Genomic DNA, 15,598 nt, shown 5'->3' with positions numbered 1-15,598 from the left:
CAATCTTATTCAGGTAAAATACAAAATATTTATAATTATACAAAATCGTATTTGTGCTTCTTTTTAATGTATTCTGCTAATTATATTTAGAAAACGCAACTTTTTGCCCTAATGATATAGTAGTACAAAATATTTCATTATTATATCATGATAATACACAATATTTTATTGTTATTAGTTCATGTTGTTACCAAATATTTATTGTTTCATAACGCAGATCAAAACTTAACAATATTTACATGTAGATGACGCAATAAATAAAATATTTATGTAAACTTCTTTATGTAAACTTTAAACTCTTTATACCATATATATATATGAATGGTGTAATTTATTGTAGAAAAAACTATTTGTAAGATATTCTAAAAATTAACCGAGGAAAAAATTAATTGTATATATTCATGTTTTATTCAAACAAAATTCAAAGAGAAAGGAGCGAGCGTATATCGGTCCTAATCCAGACAAACACTTTGTCCTTTCCTTGAAAAAGATGATTCCTTGTACCTCAAAGAACAATTCCCTTTCCGCATTCAACTCCAAATTCTTCTTGCATCACTACCCCAATTTGTTGAAGTAGTTCCATTTTGCTTGAATTCAAATCCCTCACACAATTCTTGACTCTATCTACCTTGAAAAGATTCAATTATATTGGTATGTTTACCTGCCCTTTTCAATCTCTCTAGCTTTTTTTCCTGCTCTTCAAAATGGGGCGTAAAGATTAGATTTTTATTAAGGTATAAACAAAATTCTTCTGAGTTTGTGTACAATTTTGTGGGAAAAATGAGGGATTTTCCTTCTTGTTTTGGAGAGAGTGGGGTTCAAGTTGCTGATGCTTCGTGTTCAAGTGCAATTGTGAGTAAAGCCTCTCAGAATTCTGTGACTTGCATGTATAGGTGTATGCTGTTTGATAAATCTTGCTTGATTAGCATTGTTTGGAGCAAGAATTTGATGGGGCAATGCCTCAGTGTTGAGATAGATGCTGCATCTCATCAATTTGTATATAAAATGGATGTTAAGCCCTCCTTGTTCTCAAAGAGGAAAGGCTCCAAGTGTATAGAGCTGAATTCTTGCAAAATTGAAGTGTTTTGGGATCTTTCTGTGGCGAAATTTGGATCAGGGCCGGAGCCGTTGGGGTCTTATTATGTAGGTGTTGTGTGTAGAGAAGTGATGGTTTTGGTCATTGGGGATCTGGCAGAAGTGGCATTCAAGAAAGCTGGAGCAGCTGCTGCAGTTTCTAAAACAATGCTTGTTGCCAAGAGGGAACATGTTGTTGGGAAGAGGGTTTTTGGTACCAAGGCGCGATTCTGTGAAATGGGCCCGATCCATGACCTTAAGATCGAATGTGACACAAGGGGTGGTGATGATCCGTTTCTTGTGGTTTGTGTTGATGCAAAAACAGTGATGAAAGTGCAGCATTTGCATTGGAAGTTCCGCGGGAATAGTACAATCTTGGTTGATGACAGGCCGGTTGAGGTGTTTTGGGATGTCCATAGCTGGTTGTTTGGTTCGAGCGTGGGGAGTGGGGTTTTCATGTTTCAGACTAGTTTGTCAGCGGAGAAACTGTGGAGCAGCCCTTCTTCGCTCTCTGATCCATCTGGCTGCTCGTTGAGCTGCTCCGAGAGTTTCAAGGAGTCCAAATCGAGAAGTCTTGGATTTTCGCTAGTTTTATATGCTTGGAAGAGTGAATAGGTATATATTGATTCTTCCTTGGTTGCTAACTTTTGATATTCTTTGATCGGTTTATCTTTGATGGCGAATTTGGTTGCTTTAGAATTGTCATTTTGTCACCATAGAATGTTAGCAAAAATGCATTATGATGCTTCAATTCGAGTCTTTGTGATTGTGAGTCATTTCATTGAGAATTTCATCTTGATCCTTGGTCTTTTTGGCTGAATGACTTTGTAAATTATCTTGTTTTGACAAGAGCCATTATAAAATATAATCTCTGTTCCATACATCAAATAATACATTATTTGATGATAGATTCAATCAGAGCTTCACATTTTCTAGTTGAACAAACAATTTTCTTGTTGGTTCTACTTAGTTGGAGATTAGGTTGCTGAATACTACTAGCATTTTTGTGGTAAAATTTGTTACTAGAGATTGAGTTATCTGTGATATAACTATTGTTGAAGATATTCATGCTAGCTTCTTACTTCTAAGCAATCTAATATACATATTATTGTTACTCTAAACCAGCATTTTAGACTGTGTTTCCTTTCTATTATGATGCCATCATATATACATGAAAAAATGTATATATGATACAAGAATGAAGAGAAGAAAACTGGCTTAGAACAGAGAATGAGGGTATTGTTTTTCTGTATTTCTGCTTAGTTTTAGCTACTAAATTGCAAAATTTTCCATGGTTAGTTAAAAGAAGAAATTGGTTGATGTTTTGACTATATTAGGTGACAGCTATTATGAATTTGTAATGAGTTGTCTGGTTCTCAATCATGTCCTAATTTGGTGTAAAATATGTTAGTTGAGCAACATGTTATTGTCAGTATAAGATTTTAAATTTGTTTCTATTATTTATATAATGATAAATGTGTGATCGTGTGATTTTTTTATTTTGATGTATGAACCCAGGCAGATGAATAAAAACTATGACACCTTTACCCTTCATAAAAGAAATCAAAATACATTATTTTTATGGACTCCCATTTCAAAATAGGTAAACCAACATGCTTGATTAAAATACTCGAATATAAAACTTTAAATTTCATGGTGAAGAAAAAAATGAAAAGGGAGAAATGTGAGCTGTAATCCTTCCTATCTCAATATATGAATATACAAAGGCCTAAACTCAGAACTACGTACAATATCCTCCAGATTACAAAGTGATACAGTTTGCATCTTTCCAAATCAAGAATCACATACCACAGCTTGTATCGCATTACTCCTCGCCGCCTTATGCCATCATCGTCCCTTACTATTTTACGACACTTTCGTCTTATTCTATGTATTGGGAACACAAGAAACACACTACATACCTATAATGAATCTCGAGATACTAGGAATGAACCTCTTGTTTAAAGAATGGAGGAGGCTGAAAAAGCCTGGTCTTGGAACAACATATGTAAACGAACTGCCATGAACGGCCTTGTTGTAACTTAGACGATAAGACCATCAAGTAAAGGTTGCTCAGCATCTTTCCTCCTCGACGCTCTTTTGTCATTTTGATGATCCCTGCCGAACCATAAGAAGAATTTATGCATATACATACTGTCAACTACAATTAGAAATAAACGACAAACAAAATAGGTCTAACCGAAGAGAAGATATTTGCCTGAATTGATGACATTCCAAATTGTACACATGCTAGCTACGAGGGATAATGGTGATGTGTCCTAATGTATCTATCTTATAAAGTTTCAAAAGCAGCATATCAATGAATCCGATTATATGATGCAGCGGAGTCAGAGCAATACAGTTAAGAGCAGATTTGAGACCTTACACTAGTGGATTGAAGCTCTATGGTCGTTGTATCTTCATGGTCCTGCGCAGTAGGAGGAAAATATTTCTGATTACAACAAAGTGCAATCACATTCAACTGGGTAAGAGAATATCTGTACTAAAATACCTCTATCAACAAATCCTTCCTCGTAATCATTCCGATAACACGAGAAGCACGTGGAACGACGAGTACATGCCTTAAACCTAATTGCCGGAATAAAGTATATACCTGAATCACCACCACCACCATCATGATCAACATGGTGACAATTTCAACCTCACTTCTTTAAATGAAGTAATACAGTGACGACCACAAGAGTAAGATAACATGCGATTTTCACCTTAGTTAATGACATATCTTCTGGAACAACATAAGGTGACGGGTTCAAAAATGGAACAAGGTCAATGTACATTTCCAGATCATCAGGGGTTAGGTGGATGTCATCAATAGAAATCCCCTTACTGGAAACAGGCTTGACGAATTCTGTTAGATTGTGCCTGCTATGTGGACGACCAACCAGAAAAAATTAGCATATTCTTCATGTTACTAAATGAGTGAGTGGAATGCAACTTATTTCCACCACCTGATTGGTACAGGCCCATCTCTCGAATTAAAGGGTAAAGGACTGTGTTGAAAGTCGACCTTTGATTGTAAAAGCACTAGCAGGTGACTGCAAGTACGAAAAGGATTTGATGTTGAAAATCAAGTTATTTTGAATGCTCATAAGCAAAATAGTTAGGAAATTATGAAGTTGAAAACCAATTGTAAAGCCCACCTTCTCAATATGAGGCCGATGACAAGCGTCTCTCCGCTTCTTGTGTGATCAATGACCTGGAAGGCACATAAGAAAATGCATCAATCATCAAATACAGCTCCTACAGACTAAGAACTGAAAATAATACACCAACTTACAGGAAACCCATTGTGATTGTTGCTCCTTAAAATAGAAAGTACATCCACAACCTTCACAACACGAGGGAAATAGACAACCTACAAAAAAATATATATGAAACGAACACATTCGAGGCAATGAAATGGGATAGACCCATATAGTAAGTGGTACTAATAAACAGTAGCTGGGGATGATACCACCAACCTGTTGATTTCCAGAAGCCTCCTTCGCTGTCATATTTCGCATTTGGTATTTTGGTCTTGATTCCAATAAAGGAATACCCCTTAGTCGAGCCTGCTCTTCATACAGGCCTTCATTGAAAGCGTCACCAACAGCCTGCAGACAGCTCTGTCAAATCTAAAGAATGGAAAAGAAATAAAACAACTAGAGACTGTCTTTGATACAGCATTTGGCTTTGCTTAAAATCTCTTGAAACCATGTGAGTACGAGTAAGGTTCTAGAAGATTCTAGGATTTCATTATCGATACATATATACACAATGGTGTGGGTGACTTGAGAATGATATTAACAAAATGTAAAAAGAAAGAAGCAAAAAAACATATTTGTTCAAAACAGCGGATAGTTCTTAGCTATATAGGTTTCAGGAAGACCATACCTTGGATATGAGGAGAACCAACATGATGAGAGGTAGAAACTTCAAGTTATTTGAAATCTCGACCATGATTACACAAAGGGATACAGTTATTCTCATTGAGCCTCCAAGAAAAGATGCAGCCCCTAAAAGAGCATACCTAATTCCAGAGATGAAAAATCTTAAGACCATTGCCGAGACTATGTGAAAAAGCATTATCAAAATTGCAAAGGCGTATGATGTATCCCTGTGTTGACCGCCTCAAACTTTATAGCTACCATTGCCATTTCATGTATAACAATGTCATGGTACACTCTTCAACTAAAAATCTAAAAAGTAAATGCACTGCAGAGCATATATCAAAATTTTAAAAACCAGAAAATAATGCCAACACATTTTGTGTTCAACTTAACATCTCAAGCATTTCTAGTATTTCAGTATCAATGGGTAAAAGTTTATGGCCCATACTCCAATCACTAAAGCTGCAATTACTTCAATTTTGGGTCCAGTAGTTTCTACTCTATTGATAGTTTGATACTTGTTATCATAAATTTTGAACTTAAAGATGGCTCCAATACATTCAGTTTTGGCTGTTGGTAGCGAGGGTCAATAATTGGTCAACTAGCAGAGAGTGGGATTGGGCACTTACGTTCCTTCTTCAATATTCAGCTTCTGGTAAAAGTTTACAACAAACATGCCAACAAGCCGGCCATAAGTAGAGCCAATCATTATGCCAGGAACAAATTGACCAGCTGGAACAGCAGTGCCAAAAGTAACTACCGCTAAAGAGTAAAACATGACCTGCACAAGAACACAAAATTCCGTTCATCGAGCGGTCAGAAGAGCAGAGTTATTAGCATTTATAGTACAGAGAGATGCTATATTTTTCTCATAATAGATCACCATTTAGAAAAGTAGTGCAATACCAAAAACGTAAGGAGACTCTGTGCGCTAAATTCATGAATTGTTTTAGCACTGAACAAATTTCTGATTGCATCATCCTGCAAGCATCAGCATCACTGGTCATTAGCAAGGATCATATCATAACTATCATAAAGATAGAACTGCAGTGGAATTGTAATTGACCTGAGTGTTGAAGAATATAGTTGCGAGGTCATTGTATTCCTTGTCACCGCAATAAAACTGTACCATAGAAGATCCAATATCAATTCATTGTTCATACTTTATACAAAACCACAAAAGAGCAGTATGTCGTGTTTATCTAGTGGAGAGTTTCCACATGGGCACATAGAATTTACACATAGTTATGCCTAAACCAAACCAACCCTCCTGCAGAAGAATGAGCAAGAAGCTGAAGAAATCTTACATTGACATAATTCCCATACATCCCTGGGCGACGTGGACACTCGATGCCAGAATTAGCATCTGCTTCAGGGCAGGGTGTGCATTTTCTAAAGAGTGGCAATCCAAACGAAATAAGAGACGTTATCAAAGAGACAATGCACGCTTCAATAACCTACAATACGAGGTGGGAAAAGTCAATTTAGAGTTCACCAAGATAGTGCCAACTGCCAAAGCATAGTAATCTTATTTCAGGAACTTACCTTCACACGGTTCCCTCTCTTATGCAAATAATTTCGGCGCCAGTATGCTATATGAAAAGTAAGTTGATTGAACAGTGCTCCTGCAAAGGCAGCAGTGAGGCAAGACTACATCAGCAAAGACCATCACTCTAGTGTTGTCAAAATTTTCTTACTTATTTGCACATACCAAGAAGACCCCCAATAACACCTATAACTGCCATTGGCAACAGCTCCTGAAATGAGTAATCTTCTTGACCACTAAAAAGAACCTTTGTCAGAATGGATGTCAACACAGATGGATCAGAAATAAACTAGACATAATCAAGTAAAGCATTCAGATCGTCACCCTGAGATATCCCAAATAATAAAGCCTCCAGAACCAAAATGTCCACATTTTCCACTCTTACACCACGCCATCGCTGTCCGTACAACCACACCCACAATGGCAGATGTGAAAAAGACACGCCACATGAGCTGACTCCTCCACCTTGAATAAGAAAGACATAACTGGGTTCAGGAAACAATCATACTCAACCAATCCAAGCAACTTAGGGAATTCAAGTAGACTGTTGAAACAAATTAGCCATAGTAATTAATGCCCACTAGCATAGGAAGACTTGGCAGATCAAACCAAAAATGATTTGCTGACATGAAGAGAGCATATTACCATGATGTTACTTCTTCTAGTGCAAACAATACACCACCAACTGGAGCTCTAAATGCAGCAGCCACTCCGGCTGCACATCCACAGGTGACCTTGTTCAAAAAATTAAAACAGTACAAATGAGCAAACCAGAGAGGCCTTGTCGCCTCTTCAATCACAACAACAATGTACCCTTTTAAAAAAACCACATTCAATTGGCCACATAGGTTACAGAAAAGGTTTGGATCAATTTAATATTCACAAGGGGAAAAGGAACTTAGAACTAAAAATACAAGTTCCCCATTAAATCCATCTCGGGATATCTAACATGTTAAGATCATACTCACAAGATCACGCCGATCTCGTTCACTGGTAAAGATCTGTAGCCATCTAGTGCGCAGATGATACTTTGTGGATCCACCCTGTAGCAATAAACAAGAGGGAAGTTAAGAAAGCAGCTTGGTCCAGCAGCAGCACATTAGAAATAGAAAAGAATTCTTATGTGGTCACTGTAATTAATCTTCCCTTGGGAGTTGCCTAGCGATAAATAAAAAAGCATTTAAACATGTGATCATTTATTTGACAGGTCTACGCATAGAAGTTGAATGAAATTTGAAGGCCTCAATTTACCATTGAAACAAATCCCTCAAGAAATTCACACAAACATTTAAACACTTGCATGCTCAAGCGTGGAAGCAATACAAGTGCCTATATGCACAAGTGAACCTTCTTTACCAATAAATAAAAAAGCATTTGAACAAGTGATCATTTATTTGACTAGTCTATGCATAGAATTTGAATGAAATTTGAAGGCCTCAATATACCATGGAAACAAGGTCCTCAAGAAATTCACACAAACATTTATCACTTGCCTGTCCAAGCATGGAAGCAATACAAGCGCCAATATGCACAAGTGGACCTTCTTTACCAAGTGCTAAACCACCTCCCACGGATCCTATGCTTCCAAAAATCTATAGATGGGGTAAATTAATGTAAGCATTCACACAGCAATCATTTAGTATCAATTAACATGCAGAGAACAGACACCCTACCTTGCCTACTAAAGTCCTGAACAATAGTATACCATGTGTGTCAATTCCTGCACATGTGGAGGATTGCCATGAGATTCAACAAGAAAGTAACCACCAAGAGATTTGTCTCATTTAAACTTACCGTTTAAATAACCCTTTATTTCAGGGATTCCCGATCCTGCTGCTTCAGGTGAAAATTGTGTAACAATATACACTGAGGATAACACTAGAGCCAAGTTGATCAGTGTATAGACCAAAAATCCAGCAAAGTATGACTTCTGAATCAGATTGAATGTCCAGGAATATTTCCATCCGGCAAAGTTCTCAACAGAAAGATTGATAAACACGGCAGCTAGTGCAGTACCTGATGGTAAATATCAAGAAATCAATGAAAGAAGTTACTTTCTGGGCCCTCTGTTGGCTCTGGAGATTTAGTCCGAGAAAATGAATATCTAATCAATCAGTTGATCAGACGAAGATAGAGGTAGCAAACTTACCGATCCCAATAAGTAATGCCATAAGCCATTTTACCACCACACTATATGCCATATAAACCTTCCCCCTTTTTGCCTGTAATTCAACAATACAGACTGAACCATTACGATAATAAGAAAAAGAATGTGTAAGTCATATTCATGGATATATGACCCAGTCCTGAATTATTTTTTCACTAAAACTGACTTGTACTCCATAATTTCTTGACTAGCATCGATTTTGGTCTCTCTGCATTTGCCTAAATTATTCTTTTAACAAAAAAGGATCCTATTGATAAAATGGAATGCAAGATACCTTCAAAGAAGATATAAAATTGAATGCAATAGTAGCATAAAAAGGCCAATTGAGTTAGCAACATGGAGGTACGACAAGCTTTTCTCCACATTAATGCTAATAATCCAAACATAATTCTCCTTTTGAAAAAACAAATCAAACTAGTAAATTCAGCTCAACAAAGTAAAAATCAGTCACAAATACCATCTAAATCCATGATCCAGTTTGTTCTTAACAAATCTACAATCAAGCTACATGATTCAACCCATAAATCTGATAAAGATCAAAACTTCACGCATAAACGCAAGTGTTATGATGATGCACCTGTTCCTGTCTGTAAGCGTAATTTTCAATTACTTCATAGTCAAGGCTTTCAACAGTGCCGCCATCGTCCTTGTTAATCCGGCTGAAATCTCCGGCAGCAATCCCATCTGCTTCCACCTCCGAGTTAGGCACCCTTGACCAGATCAACTTCGCCGTCTCCATCCCATTCTGCAAATGATTCGACAGCATCCTCTCTCTCTCTCTCTCTCTCTCTCTCTCTCTCTCTCTGTGTCACTCAATATACGAGCATGAAGCGAAATTCGTACGTAAAAGCAAGCCACAATCTGATCAAATCCAAACACTTAAATCTCGGGGGAATTCTTCAATTAGAAGAAGAAATACTGGATTCCAAATCAAAATGCTTCGTGACTAGGCGGAATCAAGTTCCTTCCCGGATCAAATCAAAACCCTAACTGAATAAGACTGTTTCCGGAGTGAAATCTTTAGGGGTTTCCAGAGAATCACACGATTCAGAAAAAAGGAACAACCAAATTACAGAGATTTAGCGATGCTGCAGCTCCCACGAATTGAGAGGAAAGAGTTATTGTGGAATTGAATTGAGTGCCAATTTTTCTTAAAAAAAAAAACAAAATTAAAATAGTTATCTCGGCGGTCAAGAGAAATCGAGAGTGACAACTGCACCGAATGAGTATGAAAGACGGTTAATTTTACTTTTAAGTTATTTAATTTCGAAGTAAATCTATTTTGAATATATAATCGAAATATAATATACCTCAGTTCTACAGTAGGCGTTACACTTTCCTTTTTAGTTTGTCTCAAAAAATGTCACATTTTCTTTTCTTAAAAAAAGTTATCTTTTATATCAGTTATACAATTATATTTTTTCTCACCACTTAACATATAAAATAACATCTCCTAAAATTACATATCATCTCCCAAATGTGATATCTAATATAGGACGAAGGAGTAATTGAACATACATGAAGCCAAACATACAATGACATAAAGGGTATATATGAAATTGCATTTAATTGAGATCGTCACATCTATCACTTAAACTATCTTCCTCTTTTGAAATAGAATATTTATTTAACGTTTAAATTGCAATGTCATACTATTAAATTCTAAATTTGGACGGGTATTGTCATTATCTTGTAGACCTAAATACATGAATCATGAAAGGTGTATTGTCTACTCTAATTGGATCCTCTTAAAAATTCCAAGAAATGTCGACCACTATTAGTGAGTGGGGCATTCGTAGATCTACACTATGTCTAAAGTCTAAGCCATCAAATTATAAAATTATGACACAACATTATATGCATTACCCATCAAAGACCAAATCCACTTAATTCCTAATATGCATTCAGAAGTTTATTCCTTACCAATCAGGGGACTGGTATTGAACGATAACCAACAATCGGAATTTAGTCATTTAACAAATTTGGAAAAAATAAATAAATTTGAAGCTCAACCTTACAAAGAAATTCAAAGAGCTTGCATACTCTTGTTTGTTTAGTCATAAATAAATAAGGATCTCAATGCTAAATTTAGTAAGTTGGAATAAATCCGATAACATTTCAACTCACTTTTCTCACAGTATGAGTAGGACTAACAAGCCTAACTTAATAGATTGCTCATACAAGCCTAACTTTGTAGATTGCTCATACATGCAATCACTCCCTCCGTCTCATAAAAATATGTACACTTTCTACTTTCATTCGTCATACATAAAAATGTGCATTCCATTTTTGGAAAATTATCCCAATTTATTACTCCTATACAACAACTTATTTACAACTTAGGGCATCCACAATGGGACGCCCTAAGCGGCGCCCTATGCACCGCCACGTCAGCATTTTATCCTCCTCCTATTCCACCTGCAGTGGGGCGGACTATAGCCCGCCCTAAGCGACGCCCTAAGCATTTTACTATTTTGTATTTATATTTTTATGTTTGCAAATGTAAATAAAAACAACACAATTAAAGGGAGATTCTAAATTTACTAATTAAAAAAAAGTTACAAAATAAAAAGAAATAAAAAAAGCACTAAATACAAAAAAAGGAGGCTAGTCTAGAGAAGTCCCAACTTGCGGCTGAGGCCATCGATCATCCGCTGGATGCCCTCGATTTGAGCCGGGTTGGTCGCTTGCATGAGGGCGGTGTGCGCGTCCAACAACGTCCGGTAGTCGGAGGAGGCCGCCAAATCCGCGTACGCATGGGCCGCAGTCGAAGTCGCGGATGGCGTCGAACTCGGGGTCGGCGACGGGGCCTGGTCAGGCGGCGCGGCGGAGGAGGATGTGGCCTTGCCCTTGCCCTTGGCAGCCTTGACGCCAGGGGGACGCCGGGAGGACATCGGTGTGCCGGAACTCTCATCCTCGAACACCGGACTGTTGAGGTCCATCGGAAACGCGCTGCTATCACTACTTGTATAATCAGTGAAGGTGCGCTTCGACGCCCTCCTCCTCGCCGCCGTCGATTGGGGAATCACACCACCAACGAACTTCTGTTTGTCCCTCAAGAGCGCCCAGGACTGGTAGTGCTTGAAATCGCCGTACAATGAAATGTACGACTGCATCGCTTTGTCCCGCACATTCGCGAGACTCTCGCCACTAGCCTGCTCCCTCTCGCACTTCTCGTACTCCCCCATGAACAAATTTACCTGCTTCTTTATTTGATCTCAGTGCTTGCGGAGCTGCTCCCTGTGGCGCTTGTACGCGTTCGCCGGCTTGGCCGCGTTGTATTTCTCGGCGATGCGCTCCCAATACGCAGTCACCCTCTGGTTGTTGGCGTACACCGGATCCTTCGAAACACCAATCCAACCTCTCGTCAAGATGATGGATTCGGGGTCATAGTAGTTCGTCCTTCCCGGGGCGAACTCTTCACACACCTCCGTTGTAGGCAACTTCTGGGCTCGTGCCTTAGTCCGCTTCTTCTTGGTGGCGGACCCAGAAGCGGCGGCGGCGGCGGCGGTGATACGCTCGGATTTTGCACGGTTTTAAGGCCATTATTTGGCCCATTTTTAAGGTCAAAGTTGTATTACATGTCCATTATTTGCATATTTTATCTATTTTGGTATTTTGACATGTTTTGTGAGAAATGTGCATATTTGAGCCTAAAAAGGGAGTAAAAACGCGAAGTAGGAAATCTGGAGCTTCTTCGGCGACCGCCGCAACACTTCCAGCGACTGCCGGCGCTTAGCGGAGACAAAGACATGCCCGGCGACATCCGGGAAGTGCGTGGCGACCGTCACAAGGAGTCAGAAGCTACTGGACTGCGCGCGGCGACCGCCGGCCAAGGTGCGGCGGCCCGCCACAAAAATGCGGCGCATGACAGCTGTCTTCAAACTCAATTTTCCGGCGATCCTGAAGTCCGATCCTGGAGTTCTACACACCATTCTCTTCGTCTTGAAAAGAGATTTATGATGGTACAAGAATCACCTCAATCGGAGTTTTGTGGAGAGAGTTATGACCGTTCTACCAAAGTCGCGCAAACCTGCCAGCTACCAAAGTTCGACCCTACCTTGTGAAGCCAAATCTTTTCCTTCTACTATGGGAACGAAAATTACATATTTCCTAATGCTTGGAGGACACTTATTACCAAATTTAAATCCTTCTAAAGCCTATATATACCCCATAACCTCATTCATAGAATTCAACCCTTTCATAGCCCCTAAAAGGGGAGCCTTCATGGCTCCCCCTCCATTCTCCAACCCTAATTCCTTCATCCATCCTTCTATCACCATCCTTGGAGATTGAAGCAAGGCAATAGGAGCATGGAGACTTCAAGATTCATCCTTGGGTTTTGTTTGTTTATTTCATGTCTCGTACTTTAATTATTGTTTTAGTTCATCTGTCTATGGATTACTAAACAATAGAATTTTGAGGTTTGATAGTATTTGACTTTTGAGTAGTTCTTTTATGTTTAATGTTCAGAACTCGTTTCCACTTGATTTTTCTTGAACTTTTGTTTGACTAATTGGTCGTTACCTTGATTATTGTCAATCTTTGATCGGTGATAGCTTTGATTGGTTTATCTTATATGTTCATACAATAATTGTTACACGAGTATTGATGCATGACAGGGAGAGATCGTGGTAAAACTTGAGTCGGATGATCATAGAACTAATTAGAATAACTAAAGAGTTAGTGAAATCATTATCCTTGAAATTCCTCTATTTGCCTAATTCTATCTTCTTGCTTTTATTGTTTAACTTTATTTATTTATGCCTAGTTAAAACAAAACTCTTGTTTCTCTAGATAGTATTTGACGCTTAGTACATGATAGTCAGTTGCAATTATAGTCCCCGTGTTCGATATCCGGTACTGACCTTTAGCTATACTAGATCTATCCTGTATACTTGCAGGTATTTTTAATGCTAATAAAAAGTGCATCAGGCGGAGGGGCGGTGGGAAGACGGTTCCATGTCGGACAGCCCGTATGAGTCGGTGGAAAAGTCGGGATCGTACTCGGCGTTGGTGTCGAATGGCCGGTATTCGTCGGGTTCTGTACCCGGCCATCGTACACCACCGAACATCGGACTATTCGGATAATCTCCGGAATCCATTTTGCTTGAAAATGTAGTGAATTTGAGAGTGAAGTGAGAAAAATGAAGCGTGAAAAATGAAGTGAAAGAGGAATATATAAGTTTTAAAAATTTAATAAAAAAAAAAAAAACTGAACCGCGTCGCATCGTCCGTGACCCATCGTCCGCGTCGTCCACAGTGGCGGACGATGCGACGGACGATGGGTATCCTCCGAGCATCGTCCGCGGACGATGTATCGGACGTGGACGATGGGTTACCCATCGTCCGCGATGCTGCAGTGGCGGACGATGCATCATCCGCCCCATTGCGGATGCCCTTATACCGCCATTAAACATCACTAAGAAAATGTGGGTCCCATCATCCAATAACACTACTTTAACTACTCATCTCCTCATCTTTCTTATTTTACCAATTTGTCTTAATTCTCGTGTCATATCAATTGCACATATTTTTATGGGATGGAGGGAGTATTACTTATTCTTCCACCATGTTTGAAAACTGATTCGACACATTAATTATAATATTTGTAAATTGAATAACTGCACCAAAATAAAATGAAATTAACTATGTCATTTTGATTTAATATCTACTATTAGAGATGTGATCAATTGCTAAATTTTTTAAGTTGCTAACTTGATAACTCATCAATGCAGTGTATTAAAAATGTCAACACGGTAACATCAAAATGCCAACACATAATTTTAAGTTGCTAACTGGATAAATCATCAATGCAGTGTATTAAAAATGTCAACACGATGACATCAAAATGTCAACACATAATTTTGTTGAACTTCAATATAATGTGTTGATATTATGTGTTGACATTTTGATGTCACCGTGTTGACATTTTAATACACTGCATTGATGAGTTAGGAACTTAAATAGTTAGCAATATAACGCACCCCACTACTATATGTTAAACTTTTTTTAATATAATATAATAATATATAAATAAATTTAAAGTTTTAGCTCCTCTATACATGTATTCTCAATTCCAAGACATGCTTTAAAACGATCATAATGCTTTTACGTTTCACTTTAATTTTATAAATTTTGAATACTAGTAATATTTTTAAATGTCAAGATCCATTATAATATTTCCTATAATAACTCAAGATATCAAATAGTATATTTTTATCATGCCATATTTTAATTTTTTATTATTATTTGTGTTTGAGTTTAGCATATGCCTTTTTTTTTATTTGACCACGGGTGTATCGAACACGCCTTTAGCGGAATCCGACTAATCCTACTCGACTAGTTTTGCGGATTAAGACCAAAAGTTTTTCAGCGAATGGCGGAGTTTGAACTCGTGACCTTAAGGTCACTATAGTTCCGCGCTACCAACTGCACTGCGACCCGTTAGTAATTTAGCACATGCTTTAAACATGGATACTAGACTACAAGCTATCTTATACCCCTATTCTATTAAACCACGTGTTCAAAATTGATATGGAGCCGAATTAGCATATCGAAGTGTATATTAACGTCTAGTTGTGAAATTTATTTACCATTCCTACATTAAGCCATATATTGCATATGTTGTCGGGGTCGTCAGTCGGTTCATGTATCAACCAAAAGCTGGCCATATGGAAATTGATGACTTGGAAGAGCAAGAAGCAAATAGTAGTCGCCTTGTCTAGTGCTAAAGCAAAATTCAGCAGGATTAAAAGTGGATTAACTGAAATCTTATGGTTGAGAAGGTTAATGGTTGAAATTGGTTCCCACCACAAAAATTCCAATCATATGCATCTCAGAAAATCAAATACAAACGTGATAGAACAAAACGTATTGAAGTAGACCAATGTTGTTACATATCGGTCATGAGTGTGGCGC

The 15,598-nt window shown here is 38.1% G+C and overlaps 2 protein-coding genes across 4 annotated transcripts; one reads left to right on the top strand and one right to left on the bottom strand.

Moving 5' to 3' along the window:
• Positions 1-442: 442 nt before the first annotated feature.
• LOC125195906 (uncharacterized) lies at positions 443-1,906 on the top strand. 2 transcript variants are annotated; one of them, XM_048094223.2, is made up of 2 exons: positions 443-651; positions 894-1,906. In XM_048094223.2, the coding sequence occupies exon 2, from the start codon at positions 898-900 to the stop codon at positions 1,687-1,689; it is 792 nt and encodes a 263-aa protein (XP_047950180.1). In that variant the 5' UTR covers positions 443-651; positions 894-897; the 3' UTR covers positions 1,690-1,906. The 2 variants fall into 2 exon arrangements, with proteins under 2 accessions (XP_047950180.1, XP_088921667.1); XM_089065541.1 differs by having other exon boundaries at positions 443-1,906.
• Positions 1,907-2,701: 795 nt separating this feature from the next.
• Positions 2,702-9,866, bottom strand: LOC125195511 (chloride channel protein CLC-d-like). Of its 2 annotated transcripts, none has more exons than XM_048093683.2 (23): positions 9,255-9,866; positions 8,660-8,732; positions 8,305-8,526; positions 8,184-8,230; positions 8,004-8,102; positions 7,479-7,553; positions 7,156-7,244; positions 6,835-6,975; positions 6,676-6,746; positions 6,510-6,589; positions 6,272-6,421; positions 6,031-6,087; positions 5,871-5,945; positions 5,594-5,745; positions 4,969-5,104; positions 4,557-4,688; positions 4,373-4,450; positions 4,236-4,291; positions 4,044-4,130; positions 3,801-3,960; positions 3,587-3,688; positions 3,456-3,502; positions 2,702-3,192 (listed from the first exon to the last, which is right to left on the bottom strand). In XM_048093683.2, the coding sequence occupies exons 1-23, from the start codon at positions 9,441-9,443 to the stop codon at positions 3,117-3,119; spliced, it is 2,394 nt and encodes a 797-aa protein (XP_047949640.1). In that variant the 5' UTR covers positions 9,444-9,866; the 3' UTR covers positions 2,702-3,116. The 2 variants fall into 2 exon arrangements, with proteins under 2 accessions (XP_047949640.1, XP_047949693.1); XM_048093736.2 differs by having other exon boundaries at positions 3,801-3,957; positions 9,255-9,864.
• Positions 9,867-15,598: the final 5,732 nt, after the last annotated feature.

The sequence above is a fragment of the Salvia hispanica genome, chromosome 2 (assembly GCF_029641045.1).
Source record: "Salvia hispanica isolate PSC_SH4W2 chromosome 2, Shi_PSC_v1, whole genome shotgun sequence".
Lineage (NCBI taxonomy): Eukaryota > Viridiplantae > Streptophyta > Magnoliopsida > Lamiales > Lamiaceae > Salvia > Salvia hispanica.
This window is presented reverse-complemented; position numbering and strand designations above follow the sequence as displayed.